The sequence below is a fragment of the Crinia signifera genome, chromosome 9, assembly GCF_055691185.1.
Source record: "Crinia signifera chromosome 9, ASM5569118v1, whole genome shotgun sequence".
NCBI classification, from domain to species: Eukaryota; Metazoa; Chordata; class Amphibia; order Anura; family Myobatrachidae; genus Crinia; species Crinia signifera.
The window spans coordinates 166,200,924-166,228,130 of NC_139225.1; the positions used below are offsets into that span (position 1 = coordinate 166,200,924).

A 27,207-nucleotide genomic window follows, 5' to 3' on the forward strand; every position below is an offset into this window, starting at 1 on the left:
GGTGGGAAAGAGACAGATGAGCAGAGACTGAGAAGGTAAAGAGGGAGAGCAGAGAGACAGAGGGGGGCAGAGAGACAGAGGGGGGCAGAGAGACAGTTTGGGCAGAGCGTCTGGAGTCTGGCTGCCACAGAGTGAGAACATGAGATGCTGGGGACTCCTATGACCATGCTGTCTCCCTCTGTCCACCCCACCATGCAGCAACACTTCTGTGAGAATTCCACACATGTGCACGCTGATGGGAACCCTGCCACCAGTACCCTGATGTTTGCCATGGGCGTGTTGGGAAACCTCCTGGCACTGGGCATCTTAGGGGTGCACCGGCGAGAGAGGAGAGCACGTGCTTCACCGTTCTGTGTCCTGGTGACCGGTCTCGCCGTCACAGACCTGCTGGGCACCTGTGTCCTGAGTCCGGTGGTCTTCGTCTCCTACGCTCAGCGGGCATCTCTCCTGGCACTGGGGTCTCAGCCATTGTGCAAATTCTTTGCCTTCGCCATGACTTTTTTCAACCTGTCTTCCATGATGATCCTGTTTTTCATGGCCTTCGAACGATGCCTAGCGCTCAGCCACCCATATGTGTATGCCCAGCATGGCTGGGGGCACCGGTTGGCAAGGGCAGCCATACCTTCTTCCTACATATTTCCTGCCCTGCTCTGTGCATTGCCACTGGCAGGAGTTGGCGAACATAAACAGTACTGTCCTGGCACTTGGTGCTTCATCAGGATGGCAGTGGCACCCAGCACTGGGAACGGGAGCGCCCTGGCATTTTCCCTGCTCTATGCCAGTCTGACTGGGCTTCTGATCCTGGCCATCTTGCTGTGCAATGCCTCTGTGACCGCCAGTCTCTGCCGCATGAGGAAGGGTCAGCGGGCCAGGAGGGGTTCACTCCGCAGGGGGGGTGCCCGCGTCTGGTTCCTGGGGGCTGGAGAAGAGGAGCTGGAACATCTTATCCTCCTGGTGCTGATGACCACAATCTTCATGGTGTGCTCGGTGCCAATGACGGTAAGTGCACCCTTGGAGCTGGCACACTGTGTATTTGCCAGGTCTCTCAGTCACAGCACAGGCGGATTACGGAGCTGGCACCCAGTGTGAGACCTTGCACCCAGTGTAGATATGCCAGGAGAATGTGATACCATCACATAAGGGAAGCAGGATCTCTGTATTCTGTGACAGGACATGGTACAGCGGGTTCATCTTGCCACAGTACGCTGGTCATTTTGCTATAATTGTATGAACTGAATTTACACTACAGTGAAACTGGCAGTAAGTCTCTGGAGGGGGAGGCCGGCAGGGGGTAAGTCTCTGGAGGGGGAGGCTGGCAGGGGGTAAGTCTCTGGAGGGGGAGGCCGGCAGGGGGTAAGTCTCTGGAGGGGGAGGCTGGCAGGGGGTAAGTCTCTGGAGGGGGAGGCCGGCAGGGGGTAAGTCTCTGGAAGGGGAGGCCAGCAGGGGGTAAGTCTCTGCAGGGGAAGGCCGGCAGGGGGTAAGTCTCTGGAGGGGGAGGCCGGCAGGGGGTAAGTCTGTGGAGGGGGAGGCCGGCAGGGGGTAAGTCTCTGGAGGGGGAGGCCGGCAGGGTGTAAGTCTCTGCAGGGGGAGGCTGGCAGGGTGTAAGTCTCTGGAGGGGAAGGCTGGCAGGGTGTAAGTCTCTGGAGGGGAAGGCTGGCAGGGGGAAGTCTGTGGAGGGGGAGGCCGGCAGGGGGTAAGTCTCTGGAGGGGGAGGCCGGCAGGGTGTAAATCTCTGCAGGGGGAGGCTGGCAGGGTGTAAGTCTCTGCAGGGGAAGGCTGGCAGGGTGTAAGTCTCTGGAGGGGAAGGCTGGCAGGGGGAAGTCTCTGGAGGGGGATGCCGGCAGGGGGTAAGTCTCTGCAGGGGAAGGCTGGCAGGGTGTAAGTCTCTGGAGGGGGGGGCTGGCAGGGGTAAGTCTCTGGAGGGGGAGGCTGGCAGGGGGTAAGTCTCTGGAGGGGAGGCTGGCAGGGGGTAAGTCTGTGGAGGGGGAGGCTGGCAGGGGGTAAGTCTGTGGAGGGGGAGGCTGGCAGGGGATAAGTCTCTGGAGGGGGAGGTTGGCAGGGCGTAAGTCTCTGGAGGGGGGGGGCTGGCAGGGGGAAGGCTCTGGAGGGGAGGTTGCCAGGGGGTAAGTCTGTGGAGGGGGAGGCTGACAGGGGGTAAGTCTGTGGAGGGGGAGGCTGGCAGGGGATAAGACAGTGGAGGGGGAGGCTGGCAGGGCATAAGTCTCTAAAGGGGGAGGCTGGCAGGGGGTAAGTCTCTGGAGGAATGATGGCTAGGCTGGCAGTGCTATATCTGGACAAAGTAAGGTGAGGTTGGTAGAGAGTATATTTGAATGAATGAGGGGTAGCCTAGTAGGGGGTATTTTTGGAATTATGAGGGTGAGACTGGCAGAAGGTAAATCTCTGGAATGAGGGCAAGGCTGGCATGGGGTAAATCTGTGGAAAGAAGGGAGCGAGGCTGGAAGGGGGTAAATCTGTGTAAAGGGTTAGGCTGGCAGGGGGTAAATATCTGCAAAGAGGGGGGTGAGGCTGGCAAGGGGTAAATCTCTGGAATGAGGGTGAGGCTGGCAGGGGGTAAATCTCTGGAATGAATGCGAGGCTGGCAGAGGGTAAATCTCTGGAATGAGGGTGAGGCTGGCAGGCGGTAAATCTCTGGAATGAGGGCGAGGCTGGCAGGGGAGAATGCTGCGGCCCATGGGATGTATACTGTGGCGCCCACCAGCTACTATGCAGCACATGGTGGATATTGGCCACACCACCCATATGGCTGCAGCCGATGGTTGCAGTGGTGGAACTATAAATGTTTCCCCATCCTGCATTGAAAGGTGCACCCCATAGATTTTTACTTACATGCTCATTGCCACTCGATTCTTGCTTGTTGCCAGGGGTTTCAGGTTTGTTGTCAGGAGCTTTTTGCGTGTTTCCAGGCATAACAAGCTCGTTGCCAGGGGACTCTTGCTCACTCCCAGGGGTTTCATGTTTGTTGTCAGGAGCTTTTGGTGTGTTGCCAGGGGTAACATGCTCATCCCAATGGGGTTCTTGCTTGGTGACAGGGGTTCCATGGGTTATATGTCCTTTGCCACTATATTCTTGCTGGTACTTGTGCAGTATCATGGCTCCCACGATGGGCATCACACAGGAAAAAATCGCATCGCATGCCACTACATATGGCATGCGATGCCATGAGATGGGAGCCGTAATACTCCACAAGTACCTTCTTGCTTGTTGCCAGTGTTTTCTTGCTGATGTGACTGATGCACTCTCTGTAATGTGTGTACATGTGATAGGGAATACAGAGTGTAAGCACCACTGGGGCAGGGACTGATGTGACTGGTACGCTCTCTGTAATGTATATGTGCATGTGATAGGGAATATACAGTGTAAGCACCACTGGGGCAGGGGCTGATGTGACCGATACGCTCTCTGTAATGTGTGTACATGTGATAGGGAATATAGAGTGTAAGCAGCACTGGGGCAGGGACTGAGGTGACTGATACACTCTCTGTAATGTGTGTGTACATGTGATAGGGAATATACAGTGTAAGCAGCACTGGGGCAGGGGCTGATGTGACCGATACGCTCTCTGTAATGTGTGTACATGTGATAGGGAATATACAGTGTAAGCAGCACTGGGGCAGGGACTGATGTGACTGATACGCTCTCTGTAATGTGTGTGTACATGCGATAGGGAATATACAGTGTAAGCACCACTGGGGCAGGGGCTGATGTGACTGATACGCTCTCTGTAATGTGTGTGTACATGTGATAGGGAATATAGAGTGTAAGCAGCACTGGGGCAGGGGCTGATGTGACCGATACGCTCTCTGTAATGTGTGTACATGTGATAGGGAATATACAGTGTAAGCAGCACTGGGGCAGGGACTGATGTGACTGATACGCTCTCTGTAATGTGTGTGTACATGTGATAGGGAATATAGAGTGTAAGCAGCACTGGGGCAGGGGCTGATGTGACTGATACGCTCTCTGTAATGTGTGTGTACATGTGACAGGGAATATAGAGTGTAAGCACCACTGGGGCAGGGGCTGATGTGACCGATACGCTCTCTGTAATGTGTGTACATGTGATAGGGAATATACAGTGTAAGCACCACTGGGGCAGGGGCTGATGTGACTGATACGCTCTCTGTAATGTGTGTGTACATGTGATAGGGAATATAGAGTGTAAGCACCACTGGGGCAGGGGCTGATGTGACTGATAGGCTCTCTGTAAGGTGTGTACATGTGATAGGGAATATAGAGTGTAAGCACCACTGGGGCAGGGGCTGATGTGACTGATACGCTCTCTGTAATGTGTGTGTACATGTGATAGGGAATATAGAGTGTAAGCAGCACTGGGGCATGGACTGATGTGACTGATACGCTCTCTGTAATGTGTGTGTACATGTGATAGGGAATATAGAGTGTAAGCACCACTGGGGCAGGGGCTGATGTGACTGATACGCTCTCTGTAATGTGTGTACATGTGATAGGGAATATAGAGTGTAAGCAGCACTGGAGCAGGGGCTGATGTGACTGATACGCTCTCTGTAATGTGTGTATACATGTGACAGGGAATATAGAGTGTAAGCAGCACTGGGTCAGGGGCTGATGTGAATGATACGCTCTATGTAATGTGTGTATATGTGATAGGGAATATAGAGTGTAAGCAGCACTGGGGCAGGGGCTGATGTGGCTGATACGCTCTCTGTAATGTGTGTATATGTGATAGGGAATATAGAGTGTAAGCACCACTGGGACAGGGGCTGATGTGACTGATACGCTCTCTGTAATGTGTGTGTACATGTGATAGGGAATATAGAGTGTAAGCTGCACTGGGTCAGGGGCTGATGTGAATGATACGCTCTATGTAATGTGTGTATATGTGATAGGGAATATAGAGTGTAAGCAGAACTGGGGCAGGGGCTGATGTGGCTGATACGCTCTCTGTAATGTGTGTATATGTGATAGGGAATATAGAGTGTAAGCACCACTGGGACAGGGGCTGATGTGACTGATACGCTCTCTGTAATTTGTGTACATGTGATAGGGAATATTCAGTGTAAGCACTACCGGGGCAGGGGCTGATGTGACTGATACGCTCTCTGTAATGTGTGTACATGTGATAGGGAATATACAGTGTAAGCAGCACTGGGGCAGGGACTGATGTGACTGATACGCTCTCTGTAATGTGTGTACATGTGATAGGGAATATAGAGTATAAGCACCACTGGGGCAGGGGCTGATGTGACTGATACGCTCTCTGTAATGTGTGTACATGTGATAGGGAATATAGAGTGTAAGCAGCACTGGGGCAGGGGCTGATGTGACTGATACGCTCTCTGTAATGTACATGTGATAGGGAATATAGAGTGTATGCAGCACTGGGGCAGGGGCTGATGTGACTGATACGCTCTCTGTAATGTGTGTGTACATGTGATAGGGAATATAGAGTGTAAGCAGCACTGGGGCAGGGGCTGATGTGACTGATACGCTCTCTGTAATGTGTGTGTACATGTGATAGGGAATATAGAGTGTAAGCAGCACTGGGGCAGGGGCTGATGTGACTGATACGCTCTCTGTAATGTGTGTGTACATGTGATAAGGAATATAGAGTGTATGCAGCACTGGGGCAGGGGCTGATGTGACTGATTTGCTCTCTGTAATGTGTGTACATGTGATAGAGAATATAGAGTGTAAGCAGCACTGGGGCAGGGGCTGATGTGACTGATACGCTCTCTGTAATGTGTGTACATGTGATAGGGAATATACAGTGTAAGCACTACTGGGTCAGGGGCTGATGTGAATGATACGCTCTCTGTAATGTGTGTATATGTGATAGGGAATATAGAGTGTAAGCAGCACTGGGGCAGGGGCTAATGTGACCGATACGCTCTCTGTAATGTGTGTGTACATGTGATAGGGAATATAGAGTGTAAGCACCACTGGGGCAGGGGCTGATGTGACTGATACGCTCTCTGTAATGTACATGTGATAGGGAATATAGAGTGTAAGCAGCACTGGGGCAGGGGCTGATGTGACTGATACGCTCTCTGTAATGTGTGTGTACATGTGATAGGGAATATAGAGTGTATGCAGCACTAGGGCAGGGGCTGATGTGACTGATTTGCTCTCTGTAATGTGTGTACATGTGATAGAGAATATAGAGTGTATGCAGCTCTGGGGCAGGGGCTGATGTGACTGATACGCTCTCTGTAATGTGTGTGTACATGTGATAGGGAATATAGAGTGTAAGCAGCACTGGGGCAGGGGCTGATGTGACTGATACGCTCTCTGTAATGTGTGTGTGTACATGTGATAGGGAATATAGAGTGTATGCAGCACTGGGGCAGGGGCTGATGTGACTGATTTGCTCTCTGTAATGTGTGTACATGTGATAGAGAATATAGAGTGTAAGCAGCACTGGGGCAGGGGCTGATGTGACTGATACGCTCTCTGTAATGTGTGTACATGTGATAGGGAATATACAGTGTAAGCAGCACTGGGGCAGGGGCTGATGTGACTAATACGCTCTCTGTAATGTGTGTACATGTGACAGGGAATATACAGTGTAAGCAGCACTGGGGCAGGGGCTGATGTGACTGATACGCTCTCTGTAATGTGTGTGTACATGTGATAGGGAATATAGAGTGTAAGCACCACTGGGGCAGGGACTGATGTGACTGATACGCTCTCTGTAATGTGTGTACATGTGATAGGGAATATAGAGTGTAAGCAGCACTGGGGCAGGGGCTGATGGGACTGATATACTCTCTGTAATGTGTGTGTGTGTGTGTACATGTGATAGGGAATATAGAGTGTAAGCACCACTGGGGCAGGGGCTGATGTGACTGATACGCTCTCTGTAATGTGTGTGTACATGTGATAGGGAATATAGAGTGTAAGCACCACCGGGGCAGGGGCTGATGTGACTGATACGCTCTCTGTAATGTGTGTATACATGTGATAGGGAATATAGAGTATAAGCACCACTGGGGCAGGGGCTGATGTGACTGATACGCTCTCTGTATTGTGTGTACATGTGATAGGGAATATAGAGTGTAAGCAGCACTGGGGCATGGGCTGATGTGACCGATACGTTCTCTGTAATGTGTGTGTACATGTGATAGGGAATATAGAGTGTAAGCAGCACTGGGGCAGGGGCTGATGTGACTGATACGCTCTCTGTAATGTGTGTGTACATGTGATAGGGAATATAGAGTGTAAGCAGCACTGGGGCAGGGGCTGATGTGACTGATATGCTCTCTGTAATGTGTGTGTACATGTTATAGGGAATATAGAGTGTAAGCACCACTGGGGCAGGAGCTGATGTGACTGATACGCTCTCTGTAATGTGTGTACATGTGATAGGGAATATATAGTGTAAGCAGCACTGGGGCAGGGACTGATGTGACTGATACGCTCTCTGTAATGTGTGTGTACATGTTCTAGGGAATATAGAGTGTAAGCACCACTGGGGCAGGGGCTGATGTGATTGATACGCTCTCTGTAATGTGTACACATGTGATAGGGAATATACAGTGTAAGCACCACTGGGGCAGGGGCTGATGTGACTGATATGCTCTCTGTAATGTGTGTACATGTGACAGGGAATATAGAGTGTAAGCAGCACTGGGGCAGGGGCTCATGTGACTGATACGCTCTCTGTAATGTGTGTGTACATGTTATAGGGAATATAGAGTGTAAGCACCACTGGGGCAGGGGCTGATGTGACTGATACGCTCTCTGTTATGTGTGTGTACATGTGATAGGGAATATACAGTGTAAGCAGCACCGGGGCAGGGGCTGATGTGACTGATACGCTCTGTGTAATGTGTACACATGTGATAGGGAATATAGAGTGTAAGCACCACTGGGGCAGGGGCTGATGTGACTGATACGCTCTCTGTAATGTGTGTACATTTGATAGGGAATATAGAGTGTAAGCACCACTGGGGCAGGGGCTGATGTGACTGATACGCTCTATGTAATGTGTGTGTACATGTGATAGGGAATATAGAGTGTAAGCAGCACTTGGGCAGGGGCTGATGTGACTGATACGCTCTGTGTAATGTGTACACATGTGATAGGGAATATAGAGTGTAAGCACCACTGGGGCAGGGGCTGATGTAAATGATACGCTCTCTGTAATGTGTGTACATGTGATAGGGAATATACAGTATAAGCACCACTGGGGCAGGGGCTGATGTGACTGATACGCTCTCTGTAATGTATGTACATGTGATAGGGAATATAGAGTGTAAGCAACACTGGGGCAGGGGCTGATGTGACTGATTTGCTCTCTGTAATGTGTGTACATGAGACAGGGAATATAGAGTGTAAGCAGCACTGGGGCAGGGGCTGATGTGACTGATACGCTCTCTGTAATGTGTGTGTACATGTGATAGGGAATATAGAGTGTAAGCAGCACTGGGGCAGGGGATGATGTGACTGATACGCTCTCTGTTATGTGTGTGTACATGTGATAGGGAATATACAGTGTAAGCAGCACCGGGGCAGGGGCTGATGTGACTGATACGCTCTCTGTAATGTGTGTACATGTGATGGGGAATATAGAGTGTAAGCAGCACTGGGGCAGGGGCTGATGTGACGGATACGCTCTCTGTAATGTGTGTACATGTGATAGGGAATATAGAGTGTAAGCACCACTGGGGCAGGGGCTGATGTGACTGATACGCTCTCTGTAATGTGTGTGTACATGTGATAGGGAATATACAGTGTAAGCACCACTGGGGCAGGGGCTGATGTGACTGATACGCTCTCTGTAATGTGTGTACATGTCATAAGGAATATAGAGTGTAAGCACCACTGGGGCAGGGGCTGATTTGACTGATACGCTCTCTGTAATGTGTGTACATGTGATAGAGAATATAGAGTGTAAGCAGCACTGGGGCAGGGGCTGATGTGACTGATACGCTCTCTGTAATGTGTGTACATGTGATAGGGAATATAGAGTGTAAGCAGCACTGGAGCAGGGGCTGATGTGACTGATACGCTCTCTGTAATGTGTGTGTGCATGTGATAGGGAATATAGAGTGTAAGCAGCACTGGGGCAGGGGCTGATGTGACTGAGAGGCTCTCTGTAATGTGTGTACATGTGATAGGGAATATACAGTGTAAGCAGCACTGGGGCAGGGGCTGATGTGACTGGTACGCTCTCTGTAATGTGTGTGTACATGTGATAGGGAATATAGAGTGTAAGCACCGCTGGGGCAGGGGCTGATGTGACTGATACGCTCTATGTAATGTGTGTGTACATGTGATAGGGAATATAGAGTGTAAGCACCACTGGGGCAGGGGCTGATGTGACAGATACGCTCTCTGTAATGTGTGTACATGTGATAGGGAATATAGAGTGTAAGCACCACTGGGGCAGGGGCTGATGGGACTGATACGCTCTCTGTAATGTGTGTACATGTGACAGGGAATATAGAGTGTAAGCAGCACTGGGGCAGGGGCTGATGTGACTGATACGCTCTCTGTAATGTGTGTACATGTGATAGGGAATATAGAGTGTAAGCACCACTGGGGCAGGGGCTGATGTGACTGATACGCCCTCTGTAATGTGTGTACATGTGATAGGGAATATACAGTGTAAGCACTACTGGGTCAGGGGCTGATGTGAATGATACGCTCTCTGTAATGTGTGTATATGTGATAGGGAATATAGAGTGTAAGCAGCACTGGGGCAGGGGCTGATGTGACCGATACGCTCTCTGTAATGTGTGTGTACATGTGATAGGGAATATAGAGTGTAAGCACCACTGGGGCAGGGGCTGATGTGACTGATACGCTCTCTGTAATGTACATGTGATAGGGAATATAGAGTGTAAGCAGCACTGGGGCAGGGGCTGATGTGACTGATACGCTCTCTGTAATGTGTGTGTACATGTGATAGGGAATATAGAGTGTATGCAGCACTAGGGCAGGGGCTGATGTGACTGATTTGCTCTCTGTAATGTGTGTACATGTGATAGAGAATATAGAGTGTATGCAGCTCTGGGGCAGGGGCTGATGTGACTGATACGCTCTCTGTAATGTGTGTGTACATGTGATAGGGAATATAGAGTGTAAGCAGCACTGGGGCAGGGGCTGATGTGACTGATACGCTCTCTGTAATGTGTGTGTGTACATGTGATAGGGAATATAGAGTGTATGCAGCACTGGGGCAGGGGCTGATGTGACTGATTTGCTCTCTGTAATGTGTGTACATGTGATAGAGAATATAGAGTGTAAGCAGCACTGGGGCAGGGGCTGATGTGACTGATACGCTCTCTGTAATGTGTGTGTACATGTGATAGGGAATATAGAGTGTAAGCACCACTGGGGCAGGGACTGATGTGACTGATACGCTCTCTGTAATGTGTGTACATGTGATAGGGAATATAGAGTGTAAGCAGCACTGGGGCAGGGGCTGATGGGACTGATATACTCTCTGTAATGTGTGTGTGTGTGTGTACATGTGATAGGGAATATAGAGTGTAAGCACCACTGGGGCAGGGGCTGATGTGACTGATACGCTCTCTGTAATGTGTGTGTACATGTGATAGGGAATATAGAGTGTAAGCACCACCGGGGCAGGGGCTGATGTGACTGATACGCTCTCTGTAATGTGTGTATACATGTGATAGGGAATATAGAGTATAAGCACCACTGGGGCAGGGGCTGATGTGACTGATACGCTCTCTGTATTGTGTGTACATGTGATAGGGAATATAGAGTGTAAGCAGCACTGGGGCATGGGCTGATGTGACCGATACGTTCTCTGTAATGTGTGTGTACATGTGATAGGGAATATAGAGTGTAAGCAGCACTGGGGCAGGGGCTGATGTGACTGATACGCTCTCTGTAATGTGTGTGTACATGTGATAGGGAATATAGAGTGTAAGCAGCACTGGGGCAGGGGCTGATGTGACTGATATGCTCTCTGTAATGTGTGTGTACATGTTATAGGGAATATAGAGTGTAAGCACCACTGGGGCAGGAGCTGATGTGACTGATACGCTCTCTGTAATGTGTGTACATGTGATAGGGAATATATAGTGTAAGCAGCACTGGGGCAGGGACTGATGTGACTGATACGCTCTCTGTAATGTGTGTGTACATGTTCTAGGGAATATAGAGTGTAAGCACCACTGGGGCAGGGGCTGATGTGATTGATACGCTCTCTGTAATGTGTACACATGTGATAGGGAATATACAGTGTAAGCACCACTGGGGCAGGGGCTGATGTGACTGATATGCTCTCTGTAATGTGTGTACATGTGACAGGGAATATAGAGTGTAAGCAGCACTGGGGCAGGGGCTCATGTGACTGATACGCTCTCTGTAATGTGTGTGTACATGTTATAGGGAATATAGAGTGTAAGCACCACTGGGGCAGGGGCTGATGTGACTGATACGCTCTCTGTTATGTGTGTGTACATGTGATAGGGAATATACAGTGTAAGCAGCACCGGGGCAGGGGCTGATGTGACTGATACGCTCTGTGTAATGTGTACACATGTGATAGGGAATATAGAGTGTAAGCACCACTGGGGCAGGGGCTGATGTGACTGATACGCTCTCTGTAATGTGTGTACATTTGATAGGGAATATAGAGTGTAAGCACCACTGGGGCAGGGGCTGATGTGACTGATACGCTCTATGTAATGTGTGTGTACATGTGATAGGGAATATAGAGTGTAAGCAGCACTTGGGCAGGGGCTGATGTGACTGATACGCTCTGTGTAATGTGTACACATGTGATAGGGAATATAGAGTGTAAGCACCACTGGGGCAGGGGCTGATGTGACTGATACGCTCTCTGTAATGTGTGTACATGTGATAGGGAATATACAGTATAAGCACCACTGGGGCAGGGGCTGATGTGACTGATACGCTCTCTGTAATGTATGTACATGTGATAGGGAATATAGAGTGTAAGCAACACTGGGGCAGGGGCTGATGTGACTGATTTGCTCTCTGTAATGTGTGTACATGAGACAGGGAATATAGAGTGTAAGCAGCACTGGGGCAGGGGCTGATGTGACTGATACGCTCTCTGTAATGTGTGTGTACATGTGATAGGGAATATAGAGTGTAAGCAGCACTGGGGCAGGGGATGATGTGACTGATACGCTCTCTGTTATGTGTGTGTACATGTGATAGGGAATATACAGTGTAAGCAGCACCGGGGCAGGGGCTGATGTGACTGATACGCTCTCTGTAATGTGTGTACATGTGATGGGGAATATAGAGTGTAAGCAGCACTGGGGCAGGGGCTGATGTGACGGATACGCTCTCTGTAATGTGTGTACATGTGATAGGGAATATAGCCCCTGGGGCAGGGGCTGATGTGACTGATACGCTCTCTGTAATGTGTGTGTACATGTGATAGGGAATATACAGTGTAAGCACCACTGGGGCAGGGGCTGATGTGACTGATACGCTCTCTGTAATGTGTGTACATGTCATAAGGAATATAGAGTGTAAGCACCACTGGGGCAGGGGCTGATTTGACTGATACGCTCTCTGTAATGTGTGTACATGTGATAGAGAATATAGAGTGTAAGCAGCACTGGGGCAGGGGCTGATGTGACTGATACGCTCTCTGTAATGTGTGTACATGTGATAGGGAATATAGAGTGTAAGCAGCACTGGAGCAGGGGCTGATGTGACTGATACGCTCTCTGTAATGTGTGTGTGCATGTGATAGGGAATATAGAGTGTAAGCAGCACTGGGGCAGGGGATGATGTGACTGATACGCTCTCTGTTATGTGTGTGTACATGTGATAGGGAATATACAGTGTAAGCAGCACCGGGGCAGGGGCTGATGTGACTGATACGCTCTCTGTAATGTGTGTACATGTGATGGGGAATATAGAGTGTAAGCAGCACTGGGGCAGGGGCTGATGTGACGGATACGCTCTCTGTAATGTGTGTACATGTGATAGGGAATATAGAGTGTAAGCACCACTGGGGCAGGGGCTGATGTGACTGATACGCTCTCTGTAATGTGTGTGTACATGTGATAGGGAATATACAGTGTAAGCACCACTGGGGCAGGGGCTGATGTGACTGATACGCTCTCTGTAATGTGTGTACATGTCATAAGGAATATAGAGTGTAAGCACCACTGGGGCAGGGGCTGATTTGACTGATACGCTCTCTGTAATGTGTGTACATGTGATAGAGAATATAGAGTGTAAGCAGCACTGGGGCAGGGGCTGATGTGACTGATACGCTCTCTGTAATGTGTGTACATGTGATAGGGAATATAGAGTGTAAGCAGCACTGGAGCAGGGGCTGATGTGACTGATACGCTCTCTGTAATGTGTGTGTGCATGTGATAGGGAATATAGAGTGTAAGCAGCACTGGGGCAGGGGCTGATGTGACTGAGAGGCTCTCTGTAATGTGTGTACATGTGATAGGGAATATACAGTGTAAGCAGCACTGGGGCAGGGGCTGATGTGACTGGTACGCTCTCTGTAATGTGTGTGTACATGTGATAGGGAATATAGAGTGTAAGCACCGCTGGGGCAGGGGCTGATGTGACTGATACGCTCTATGTAATGTGTGTGTACATGTGATAGGGAATATAGAGTGTAAGCACCACTGGGGCAGGGGCTGATGTGACAGATACGCTCTCTGTAATGTGTGTACATGTGATAGGGAATATAGAGTGTAAGCACCACTGGGGCAGGGGCTGATGGGACTGATACGCTCTCTGTAATGTGTGTACATGTGACAGGGAATATAGAGTGTAAGCAGCACTGGGGCAGGGGCTGATGTGACTGATACGCTCTCTGTAATGTGTGTACATGTGATAGGGAATATAGAGTGTAAGCACCACTGGGGCAGGGGCTGATGTGACTGATACGCCCTCTGTAATGTGTGTACATGTGACAGGGAATATAGAGTGTAAGCACCACTGGGGCAGCGGCTGATGGGACTGATACGCTGTCTGTAATGTGTGTACATGAGATAAGGAATATAGAGTGTAAGCACCACTGGGGCAGGGGCTGATGTGATTGATACGCTCTCTGTAATGTGTGTGTACGTGTGATGGGGAATATAGAGTGTAAGCAGCACTGGGGCAGGGGCTGATGTGACTGATACGCTCTCTGTAATGTGTGTACATGTGATAGGGTATATAGAGTGTAAGCAGCACTGGGGCAGGGACTGATGTGACTGGTACGCTCTCTGTAATGTGTGTACATGTGATAGGGTATATAGAGTGTAAGCAGCACTGGGGCAGGGGCTGATGTGACTGATACGCTCTCTGTAATGTGTGTACATGTGATAGGGAATATAGAGTGTATGCAGCACTGGGGCAGGGGCTGATGTGACGGATACGCTCTCTGTAATGTGTGTGTACATGTGATAGGGAATATAGAGTGTAAGCAGCACTGGGGCAGGGACTGATGTGACTGGTACGCTCTCTGTAATGTGTGTACATGTGAAAGGGAATATAGAGTGTAAGCACCACTGGGGCAGGGGCTGATGTGACCGATATGCTCTCTGTAATGTGTGTACATGTGATAGGGAATATAGAGTGTAAGCAACACTGGGGCAGGGGCTGATGTGACTGATACGCTCTCTGTAATGTGCGTGTACATGTGATAGGGAATATAGAGTGTAAGCACCACTGGGGCAGGGGCTGATGTGAATGATATGCTCTCTGTAATGTGTGTGTACATGTGATAGGGAATATAGAGTGTAAGCAGCACTGGGGCAGGGGCTGATGGGACTGATACGCTCTCTGTAATGTATGTACATGTGATAGGGAATATAGAGTGTAAGCAGCACTGGGGCAGGGGCTGATGTGACTGAGACGCTCTCTGTAATGTATGTACATGTGATAGGGAATATAGAGTGTAAGCAGCACTGGGGCAGGGGCTGATGTGACTGATACGCTCTCTGTAATGTGTGTGTACATGTGGTAGGGAATATAGAGTGTAAGCAGCACTGGGGCAGGGACTGATGTGACTGATATGCTCTCTGTAATGTGTGTACATGTGATAGGGAATATAGAGTGTAAGCAGCAATGGGGCAGGGACTGATGTGACTGATACGCTCTCTGTAATGTGTGTACATGTGATAGGGAATATAGAGTGTAAGCAGCACTGGGGAAGGGACTGATGTGACTGATACGCTCTCTGTAATGTGTGTACATGTGATAGTGAATATAGAGTGTAAGCAGCACTGGGGCAGGGGCTGATGTGACTGATACGCTCTCTGTAATGTGTGTACATGTGATAGGGAATATAGAGTGTATGCAGCACTGGGGCAGGGGCTGATGTGACGGATACGCTCTCTGTAATGTGTGTACATGTGATAGGAAATATAGAGTGTATGCAGCACTGGGGCAGGGGCTGATGTGACTGGTACGCTCTCTGTAATGTGTGTACATGTGACAGGGAATATAGAGTGTAAGCACCACTGGGGCAGGGGCTGATGTGACTGATACGCACCACTCGGGGAGGGACTGATGTGACTGGTACGCTCTCTGTAATGTGTGTACATGTGATAGGGAATATAGAGTGTAAGCAGCACTGGGGCAGGGACTGATGTGACTGATACGCTCTCTGTAATGTGTGTACATGTGATAGGAAATATAGAGTGTATGCAGCACTGGGGCAGGGGCTGATGTGACGGATACGCTCTCTGTAATGTGTGTACATGTGGTAGGGAATATAGATTGTAAGCACCACTGGGGCAGGGGCTGATGTGACTGATACACTCTCTGTAATGTGTGTACATGTGACAGGGAATATAGAGTGTAAGCAGCACTGGGGCAGGGATACGCTCTATGTAATGTGTGTACATGTGACAGGGAATATAGAGTGTAAGCACCACTGGGGCAGGGGCTGATGTGAATGATATGCTCTCTGTAATGTGTGTGTACATGTGATAGGGAATATAGAGTGTAAGCAGCACTGGGGCAGGGGCTGATGGGACTGTTACGCTCTCTGTAATGTATGTACATGTGATAGGGAATATAGAGTGTAAGCACCACTGGGGCAGGGGCTGATGTGACTGAGACGCTCTCTGTAATGTGTGTACATGTGACAGGGAATATAGAGTGTATGCAGCACTGGGGCAGGGGCTGATGTGACGGATACGCTCTCTGTAATGTATGTACATGTGATAGGGAATATAGATTGTAAGCACCACTGGGGCAGGGGCTGATGTGACTGAGACGCTCTCTGTAATGTGTGTACATGTGACAGGGAATATAGAGTGTAAGCAGCACTGGGGCAGGGATACGCTCTATGTAATGTGTGTACATGTGACAGGGAATATAGAGTGTAAGCAGCACTGGGGCAGGGGCTGATGTGACTGATACGCTCTATGTAATGTATGTACATGTGACAGGGAATATAGAGTGTAAGCAGCACTGGGGCAGGAGCTGATGTGACTGATACGCTCTCTGTAATGTGTGTGTACATGTGATAGGGAATATACAGTGTAAGCAGCACTGGGGCAGGGGGTGATGTGACTGATACACTCTCTGTAATGTGTGTACATGTGACAGGGAATATAGAGTGTAAGCAGCACTGGGGCAGGGGCTGATGTGACTGATACGCTCTCTGTAATGTGTATGTACATGTGATAGGGAATATAGAGTGTAAGCACCACTGGGGCAGGGGCTGATGTGACTGATCCACTCTCTGTAATGTGTGTACATGTGATAGGGAACATAGAGTGTAAGCAGCACTGGGGCAGGGGCTGATGTGACTGATACGCTCTCTGTAATGTGTGTGTACATGTGATAGGGAATATAGAGTGTAAGCACCGCTGGGGCAGGGGCTGATGTGACGGATACGCTCTCTGTAATGTGTGTACATGTGATAGGGAATATAGAGTGTAAGCACCACTGGGGCAGGGGCTGATGTGACAGATACGCTCTCTGTAATGTGTGTACATGTGATAGGGAATATAGAGTGTAAGCACCACTGGGGCAGGGACTGATGTGACTGATACGCTCTCTGTAATGTGTGTACATGTGATAGGGAATATACAGTATAAGCACCACTGGGACAGGGGTTGATGTGACTGATACGCTCTCTGTAATGTGTGTACATGTGATAGGGAATATACAGTGTAAGCAGCACTGGGGCAGGGGCTGATGTGACTGATACGCACCACTCGGGGAGGGACTGATGTGACTGCTACGCTCTCTGTAAGGTGTGTCCATGTGATAGGGAATATAGAGTGTAAGCAGCACTGGGGCAGGGGCTGATGTGACTGATACGCACCACTCGGGGAGGGACTGATGTGACTGATACGCTCTCTGTAATGTGTGTACATGTGATAGGGAATATACAGTGTAAGCAGCACTGGGGCAGGGGCTGATGTGACTGATACGCACCACTCGGGGAGGGACTGATGTGACTGCTACGCTCTCTGTAAGGTGTGTCCATGTGATAGGGAATATAGAGTGTAAGCAGCACTGGGGCAGGGGCTGATGTGACTGATACGCTCTGTGTAATGTGTATGTACATGTGATAGTGAATATAGAGTGTAAGCAGCACTGGGGCAGGGGCTGATGGGACTGATACGCTCTCTGTAATGTGTGTGTACATGTGATAGGAAATATAGAGTGTAAGCACCACTGGGGCAGGGGCTGATGTGACTGATACGCTCTCTGTAATGTGTGTGTACATGTTATAGGGAATATAGAGTGTAAGCAGCACTGGGGCAGGGGCTGGTGTGACTGATACGCTCTCTGTAATGTATGTGTACATGTGATAGGGAATATAGAGTGTAAGCAGCACTGGGGCAGGGGCTGATGTGACTGATACGCTCTCTGTAATGTGTGTACATGTGATAGGGAATATAGAGTGTAAGCAGCACTGGGGCAGGGGCTGATGTGACTGATACGCTCTCTGTAATGTGTGTACATGTGATAGGGAATATAGAGTGTATGCAGCACTGGGGCAGGGGCTGATGTGACTGATACGCTCTCTGTAATGTGTGTACATGTGATAGGGAATATACAGTGTAAGCAGCACTGGGGCAGGGGCTGATGTGACTGATACGCTATCTGTAATGTGTGTACATGTTATAGGGAATATACAGTATAAGAATCACTGGGGCAGGGGCTGATGTGACTGATACGCTCTCTCTAATGTGTGTGTACATGTGATAGGGAATATAGAGTGTAAGCACCACTGGGGCAGGGGCTGATGTGACTGATACGCACCACTCGGGGAGGGACTGATGTGACTGCTACGCTCTCTGTAAGGTGTGTACATGTGATAGGGAATATAGAGTGTAAGCACCACTGAGGCAGGGGCTGATATCACTGATACGCTCTCTGTAATGTGTGTACATTTGATAGGGAATATACATGGTAAGCACCACTGGGGCAGGGGCTGATGTGACTGATACGCTCTCTGTAATGTGTGTACATGTGATAGGGAATATAGAGTGTAAGCAGCACTGGGGCAGGGGCTGATGTGACTGATACGCTCTCTGTAATGTATGTGTACATGTGATAGGGAATATACAGTGTAAGCAGCACTGGGGCAGGGGCTGATGTGACTGATACGCTCTCTGTAATGTATGTGTACATGTGATAGGGAATATAGAGTGTAAGCAGCACTGGGGTGGGGCTGATATGACTGATACGCTGTCTGTAATGTATGTGTACATGTGATAGGGAATATAGAGTGTAAGCAGCACTGGGGCAGGGGCTGATGTAACTGATACGCTCTCTGCAATGTGTGTACATGTGATAGGGAATATAGAGTGTAAGCAGCACTGGGGCAGGGGCTGATGTGACTGATACGCTCTCTGTAATGTGTGTACATGTTATAGGGAATATAGAGTGTAAGCAGCACTGGGGCAGGGGCTGATGTAACTGATACGCTCTCTGTAATGTGTGTACATGTGATAGGGAATATAGAGTGTAAGCAGCACTGGGGCAGGGGCTGATGTGACCTGTACACTCTCTGTAATGTGTGTACATGTGATAGGGAATATAGAGTGTAAGCACCACTGGGGCAGGGACTGATGTGACTGATACGCTCTCTGTAATGTGTGTACATGTGATAGGGAATATAGAGTGTAAGCAGCACTGGGGCAGGGGCTGATGTGACTGATACGCTCTCTGTAATGTGTGTACATGTGATAGGGAATATAGAGTGTAAGCAGCACTGGGGCAGGGGCTGATGTGACTGATACGCTTTCTGTAATGTATGTGTACATGTGATAGGGAATATACAGTGTAAGCACCACTGGGGCAGGGGCTGATGTGACTGATACGCTCTCTGTAATGTGTGTACATGTGATAGGGAATATAGAGTGTAAGCAGCACTGGGGCAGGGGCTGATGTGACCGATACGCTCTCTGTAATGTGTGTACATGTGATAGGGAATATAGAGTGTAAGCAGCACTGGGGCAGGGGCTGATGTGACTGATACGCTCTCTGTAATGTGTGTACATGTGATAGGGAATATAGAGTGTAAGCAGCACTGGGGCAGGGGCTGGTGTGACTGATACGCTCTCTGTAATGTGTGTGTACATGTGATAGGGAATATAGAGTGTAAGCAGCACTGGGGCAGGGGCTGATGTAACTGATACGCTCTCTGTAATGTGTGTACATGTGATAGGGAATATAGAGTGTAAGCAGCACTGGGGCAGGGGATGATGTGACTGATAAGCTCTCTGTAATGTGTGTGTACATGTGATAGGGAATATAGAGTGTAAGCAGCACTGGGGCAGGGACTGATGTGACTGATACGCTCTCTGTAATGTGTGTACATGTGATAGGGAATATAGAGTGTAAGCAGCACTGGGGCAGGGGCTGATGTAACTGATACGCTCTCTGTAATGTGTGTGTACATGTGACAGGGAATATAGAGTGTAAGCACCACTGGGGCAGGGGAGATGTGACTGATACGCTCTCTGTAATGTGTGTACATGTGATAGGGAATATAGAGTGTAAGCAGCACTGGGGCAGGGGCTGATGTAACTGATACGCTCTCTGTAATGTGTGTGTACATGTGACAGGGAATATAGAGTGTAAGCACCACTGGGGCAGGGACTGATGTGACTGATACGCTCTCTGTAATGTGTGTGTGTGTGTGTGTACATGTGATAGGGAATAAAGAGTGTAAGCAGCACTGGGGCAGGGGCTGATGTGACCGATACGCTCTCTATAATGTGTGTACATGTGATAGGGAATATAGAGTGTAAGCACCACTGGGGCAGGGGCTGATGTGACTGATACGCTCTCTGTAATGTGTGTACATGTGATAGGGAATATAGAGTGTAAGCAGCACTGGGGCAGGGACTGATGTGACCGATACGCTCTCTGTAATGTGTGTACATGTGATAGGGAATATAGAGTGTAAGCAGCACTGGGGCAGGGACTGATGTGACTGATACGCTCTCTGTAATGTGTGTGTACATGTGATAGGGAATATAGAGCAGGGTTGCCGACCCTCCCGAAATTTCCGGGAGTCTCCCGAAAATCGGGGCTCCCTCCCGGCCCCCCGGAAGGGTGGGCAACCCTCCCGGATTCAGGGGGGACCCCCGCTGTCCCCCGGATCGCGGCATTAAAATGCCGCGATCATCGGGTCTCAGAGGAGGGGGCGGAGCTAAAATGACACAATCGCGTCATTTTAGCCCCGCCCCCTCCACGGAGATCACCAGCATGTGGACGGGGCTTAGTGATGTCACGCTTAAGCCCCGCCCCCTGAGCGGCTACTGAATCTCTCCTCTCCGGGCTTCTCCCGGAGAGGAGAATGAGAAAGTCGGCAACCCTGATATAGAGTGTAAGCACCACTGGGGCAGGGACTGATGTGACTGATACGCTCTCTGTAATGTGTGTACATGTGATAGGGAATATAGAGTGTAAGCAGCACTGGGGCAGGGGCTGATGTGACTGGTACGCTCTCTGTAATGTGTGTACATGTGATAGGGAATATAGAGTGTAAGCAGCACTGGGGCAGGGGCTGATGTGACCGATACGCTCTCTGTAATGTGTGTACATGTGATAGGGAATATAGAGTGTAAGCAGCACTGGGGCAGGGGCTGATGTAACTGATACGCTCTCTGTAATGTGTGTACATGTGATAGGGAATATACAGTGTAAGCAGCACTGGGGCAGGGGCTGATGTGACTGATACGCTCTCTGTAATGTGTGTACATGTGATAGGGAATATACAGTGTAAGCAGCACTGGGGCAGGGGCTGATGTGACTGGTACGCTATCTGTAATGTGTGTGTACATGTGATAGGGAATATAGAGTGTAAGCAGCACTGGGGCAGGGGCTGATGTGACTGATACGCTCTCTGTAATGTGTGTGTGTACATGTGATAGGGAATATACAGTGTAAGCAGCACTGGGGCAGGGGCTGATGTGACTGGTACGCTATCTGTAATGTGTGTGTACATGTGATAGGGAATATAGAGTGTAAGCAGCACTGGGGCAGGGGCTGATGTAACTGATACGTTCTCTGTAAGGTGTGTACATGTGATAGGGAATATAGAGTGTAAGCAGCACTGGGGAAGGGGCTGATGTGACTGATACGCTCTCTGTAATGTGTGTACATGTGATAGGGAATATAGAGTGTAAGCACCACTGGGGCAGGGGCTGATGTGACTGATACGCTCTCTGTAATGTGTGTACATGTGACAGGGAATATAGAGTGTAAGCACCACTGGGGCAGGGGCTGATGTGACTGATACGCTCTCTGTAATGTGTGTACATGTGATAGGGAATATACAGTGTAAGTACCACTGGGGCAGGGGCTGATGTGACTGATACGCTCTCTGTAATGTGTGTACATGTGATAGGGAATATAGAGTGTAAGCAGCACTGGGGCAGGGGCTGATGTGACTGATACGCTCTCTGTAATGTGTGTACATGTGATAGGGAATATAGGTAAATGTATCAATTAATTGACTATAAATTGAAATGTGAAGAGCAAGGGAGGGTGGGTGAGGCTGAAGGAACTTCTGGAAAAGAAAGTATTTCCTGTAAAGACCTGCCTATATACCCTCTGGTAACCTCACGCCCCCCCTACTACCCCCCAAGCTCACCCACAGGCTAACCACAAAACTGAAACTAACTTTAGATAACTACACGTCATTAACTCCTTCCTGCCAGCTCAGAAATGTCAGCCTCTAAGTACATGTGATAGGGAATATAGGGGGTGATACAGGTTGTTTTACAAAAGCAAACGCCTTCTTTAATATACAAAACCATGTGCACATGGTACATCTGCCCCACCTGCAGTGCAGCATGATTTTTTCTATTAAAGGAGATTGGTTTTGCAAACCAACCTGAATTAGGCCCATAGACAGTGAGGCACCACCGAGGCACCGCTGATGAGAATGACAGACTTACTGGTTGTACAGTGCTGTGGAATGTGTGCGCGCGCGGTCACAGAGAGGCAGAAGAGCTGACAGGCGATGCCCCTCAGTGGTGGTGCGTACAGGGACAGGAGATGGAACAAGCTGTCAGTAGAGAGTACATGGTCCCGTCTGGTGGTCTGGAACACATGACATGAAGGATGACGTTATAGGGAAAGGATCTGCGGATATCGCCTTATCCATCACCCTGCACCTCATAAACCACAGGAACATGATATCCACAATAACGTTCTGCAGATCACTCAAGCACTTTGCAGGGATTAGGTTCCTGGCAGAGACCCCCCCCCCCCCCCACACACTCTGTAATACATCATCCCCAGCACAGCCCTGCACCCCGCCAGTCCCCTCACAGCCCTGCACCCCTCAGCTCCGCAGAGTCCCACGCCCCACAGCTCCTGCACAGTCGTGCACCGCCACAACCCGCACCCCTCAGCTCCCACACGACCCTGTACCTGTGGTCTTATGCAGAGCCCCGCACACATTAGTTTCCGCACCCCTCAGCTCCCACACAGCTCCGCACCCCTCATCTTCTGCAGAGCCCCGTACACCCGCACCCCTCAGCTCCTGCACAGCCCTGCACCCCTCATCTTCTGCAGAGTCCCGTACACCCGCACCCCTCAGCTCCCGCACAGCTCCGCACCTCTCAGCTCCCACACTGCCCTGCACCCCTCAGCTCCTGCACAGCCATGCACCCCTCAGTTCCCGCACTGCCCTGCACCCCTCATCTTCTGCAGAGCCCCGTACACCCGCACCCCTCAGCTCCCGCACTGCCCTGCACCCCTCAGTTCCCTCAGCTCCCGCACAGCCATGCAACCCTCAGTTCCCGCACTGCCCTGCACCCCTCATCTTCTGCAGAGCCCCGTACACCTGCACCCCTCAGCTCCCGCACAGCCATGCACCCCTAATCTTCTGCAGAGCCCCGTACACCTGCACCCCTCAGCTCCCGCATTGCCCCCCCTCAGTTCCCGCACCCCTCAGCTCCCGCACTGCCCTGCACCCCTCATCTTCTGCAGAGCCCCGTACACCCGCACCCCTCAGCTCCCGCACAGCCATGCACCCCTCATCTTCTGCAGAGCCCCGTACACCCGCACCCCTCAGCTCCCGCACTGCCCTGCACCCCTCAGTTCCCTCAGCTCCCGCACAGCCATGCACCCCTCAGTTCCCGCACCACCCTGCACCCCTCATCTTCTGCAGAGCCCCGTACACCCGCACCCCTCAGCTCCCGCACAGCCATGCACCCCTCATCTTCTGCAGAGCCCCGTACACCCGCACCCCTCAGCTCTCGCACTGCCCTGCACCCCTCAGTTCCCTCAGCTCCCGCACAGCCATGCACCCCTCAGTTCCCGCACTGCCCTGCACTCCTCAGCTCCCGCACAGCCATGCACCCCTCATCTTCTGCAGAGCCCCGTACACCCGCACCCCTCAGCTCCCGCACCACCCTGCACCCCTCATCTTCTGCAGAGCCCCATACACCCGCACCCCTCCGTTCCCGCACTGCCCTGCACCCCTCAGCTCCCGCACAGCCATGCACCCCTCATCTTCTGCAGAGCCCCGTACACCTGCACCCCTCAGCTCCCGCACAGCCATGCACCCCTCATCTTCTGCAGAGCCCCGTACACCCGCACCCCTCAGCTCCCGCACTGCCCTGCACCCCTCAGTTCTCAGTTCCCTCAGCTCCCGCACAGCCATGCACCCCTCAGTTCCCGCACTGCCCTGCACTCCTCAGCTCCCGCACAGCCATGCACCCCTCATCTTCTGCAGAGCCCCGTACACCCGCACCCCTCAGCTCCCGCACTGCCCTGCACCCCTCAGCTCCCGCACTGCCCTGCACCCCTCAGCACCCGCACCCCTCAGCTCCCGCACTGCCCTGCACCCTTCAGCTCCCGCACTGCCATGCACCCCTCATCTTCTGCAGAGCCCCGTACACCCGCACCCCTCAGCTCCCGCACTGCCCTGCACCCCTCAGTTCCCTCAGCTCCCGCACAGCCATGCACCCCTCAGTTCCCGCACTGCCCTGCACTCCTCAGCTCCCGCACAGCCATGCACCCCTCATCTTCTGCAGAGCCCTGTACACCCGCACCCCTCAGCTCCCGCACCACCCTGCACCCCTCATCTTCTGCAGAGCCACGTACACCCGCACCCCTCAGTTCCCGCACTGCCCTGCACCCCTCAGCTCCCGCAGCCATGCACCCCTCATCTTCTGCAGAGCCCCGTACACCTGCACCCCTCAGCTCCCGCACAGCCATGCACCCCTCAGTTCCCTCAGCTCCCGCACAGCCATGCACCCCTCAGTTACCGCACTGCCCTGCACTCCTCAGCTCCCGCACAGCCATGCACCCCTCATCTTCTGCAGAGCCCCGTACACCCGCACCCCTCAGCTCCCGCACTGCTCTGCACCCCTCAGCTCCCGCACTGCCATGCACCCCTCAGCTCCCGCACAGCCATGCACCCCTCATCTTCTGCAGAGCCCCGTACACCCGCACCCCTCAGTTCCCGCACTGCCCTGCACCCCTCAGCTCCCGCAGCCATGCACCCCTCATCTTCTGCAGAGCCCCGTACACCTGCACCCCTCAGCTCCCGCACAGCCATGCACCCCTCAGTTCCATCAGCTCCCGCACAGCCATGCACCCCTCAGTTACCGCACTGCCCTGCACTCCTCAGCTCCCGCACAGCCATGCACCCCTCATCTTCTGCAGAGCCCCGTACACCCGCACCCCTCAGCTCCCGCACTGCCCTGCACCCCTCAGCTCCCGCACTGCCATGCACCCCTCAGCTCCCGCACAGCCATGCACCCCTCATCTTCTGCAGAGACCCGCACCCCTCAGCTCCCGCAATGCTTATGATGCTGGGTAAGAGGGGTGTCTGACCTCTCCTCTGTTCTGTCACACAGCTTCGGGCTTTCCTGGGTGCCTTATACAACAACAATGAGACCATGGATGAATCCGGTGACCTTCTGGCCTTCAGGTTCAGCGCGCTCAACCCCATCTTGGACCCCTGGATCTTCATCATCTTCCGAGGCTCCATCTTCAGGAAACTCCACTCTCTGCTGTGCACGGCCTGGGGCAAACCCACCAAACCCCTCACAGTGTCTGCGTCTATAGAGCCTGGTGCTATCCGTCCAATGACCTCCATCTCCAGTCCCTAAGTGACCGCCGCAGACCATGGACACAACACTAAAGTGACAGGAGACAATTCCCATAGACTGAGACACCGAAGTTCTTACATGGGGGCTCCCGGATACAGAGAGGTGGGCTGCAGAGTGTTGGGTTACTCCACATCTCCTTACACAACTATACATCAGTGCGGAGAGGGGGTCTCACCCCCACTATAACTAAGACAGGCCCTGAGCAGGAACCATGGTCTCCAGGGGAGACTGTAACATAACATGTAACAGCGTGGAGGACATACAATGGTCACGTCATTTTTGAGAATTCACTGCCAGAAATGAGGCCTTAAATCTGGGAACTTTCTGGTTAGGAGAGTGGAGACAGACGGTGCCGGCTCGCGGTATATGGAATGTGGCTAGTACGTAAATCATGAGAACCGCCCCGTACTGCGCACTACCGGGACATCCACAGCCAGGAGGACACACCCCCACCCTGCGAGAGGCAGCGCTAGATGTACACAGAACAGGTGTTGGAGACAGAGGATATAAGGGCAGCATACAGGGATAGGTGTATGCGGTCATGTCCACACTGCTCGCCTTATATCTGATTACCCACATACACACCACAGGAATAATCAATCCTGCGCAGTGACATGCGGAGATGTAGAGACAGAATATGAGGCACAGAGGTCACTGCAAGGACTGGGCAGCGAGCACAGGGACCACCACTGACATTTACTGAACGTGGGAAAGCCCCAATTACCAGAGGAGAGAAGACTGTGCGCAATTCTGCCGAAACACTGATACGCTACATAGCTACATGTAGCAACAGAAAGTCGCGGCATATCTGACGCTGACAAGGACAAGATACTAGTGATAATAATCTACAGAGAGTAATAGTCCCAGATGCCGTGTTATGTTCTGTGTAATAAAGGCCCCAAGTGCAGCGTGTGTCTATAATATGATTTATATATTAAACATCCTAGCCTCTGATGTGTGACCTTGTGCATGTATACAGTTCCACATTTCAACACTTACTTATATAAACCTGAAATAAAGGGATTTTTATAAGAACTTACCGTTCGAATCCCTTTCTCTGATATGGTCCTGGTGACACAGCTCAACATTGGGATGTAGGAGGGTCCGTAGGAGCCAGGCACCTATCCTAAAGCTTTAGAGGGTAGGCTCCTCCCCTACTGCATCCCTGGACTCTTCAGTTCATCTTTCAAAGCCACTGGAATACATTAACTCAGTACAAACGCCTGCACATATTATATGCACATTTTATAACAGAAAACTGTTAACTCTTAACCATTTTAACATGAACATCATGAAATTCTGGCATACTTACTGAGCGTAAGGGAGGGATCGCTGTGTCACCAGGACCATATCAGAGAAAGGGATTCGAACGGTAAGTTCTTACAAAAATCCCTTTTTCTCTTTCAATGGTCCTGGTGACACAGCTCAACACTGGGACGTTCCAGAGCCGGTCCTTTGGGAGGGTACGCTCAGGTCTGCAGCTCTCATCACTGCTCGCCCGAATGATGCGTCCTCCAACGCGAACTCATGGAATCTATAGAATTTAGCAAAGGTATGAACAGATGACCAAGTGGCAGCTCTGCAAACCTGCTCAGCTGTGGCCCCATGTCGAACCGCCCAAGAGGTGGCAACTGACCTGGTGGTATGCGCATTTATTTTGGCCGGTACTGGTCTA

At 51.0% G+C, this 27,207-nt stretch overlaps 1 protein-coding gene across 1 annotated transcript; it reads left to right on the top strand.

Annotated features, from left to right (window-relative positions):
- Window positions 1–26,474, top strand: PTGIR (prostaglandin I2 receptor). The gene is made up of 2 exons (XM_083160401.1): window positions 1–999; window positions 25,278–26,474. Exons 1-2 carry the CDS (start codon window positions 145–147, stop codon window positions 25,530–25,532), a joined length of 1,110 nt encoding a protein of 369 aa, XP_083016527.1. The 5' UTR covers window positions 1–144; the 3' UTR covers window positions 25,533–26,474.
- Window positions 26,475–27,207: the final 733 nt, after the last annotated feature.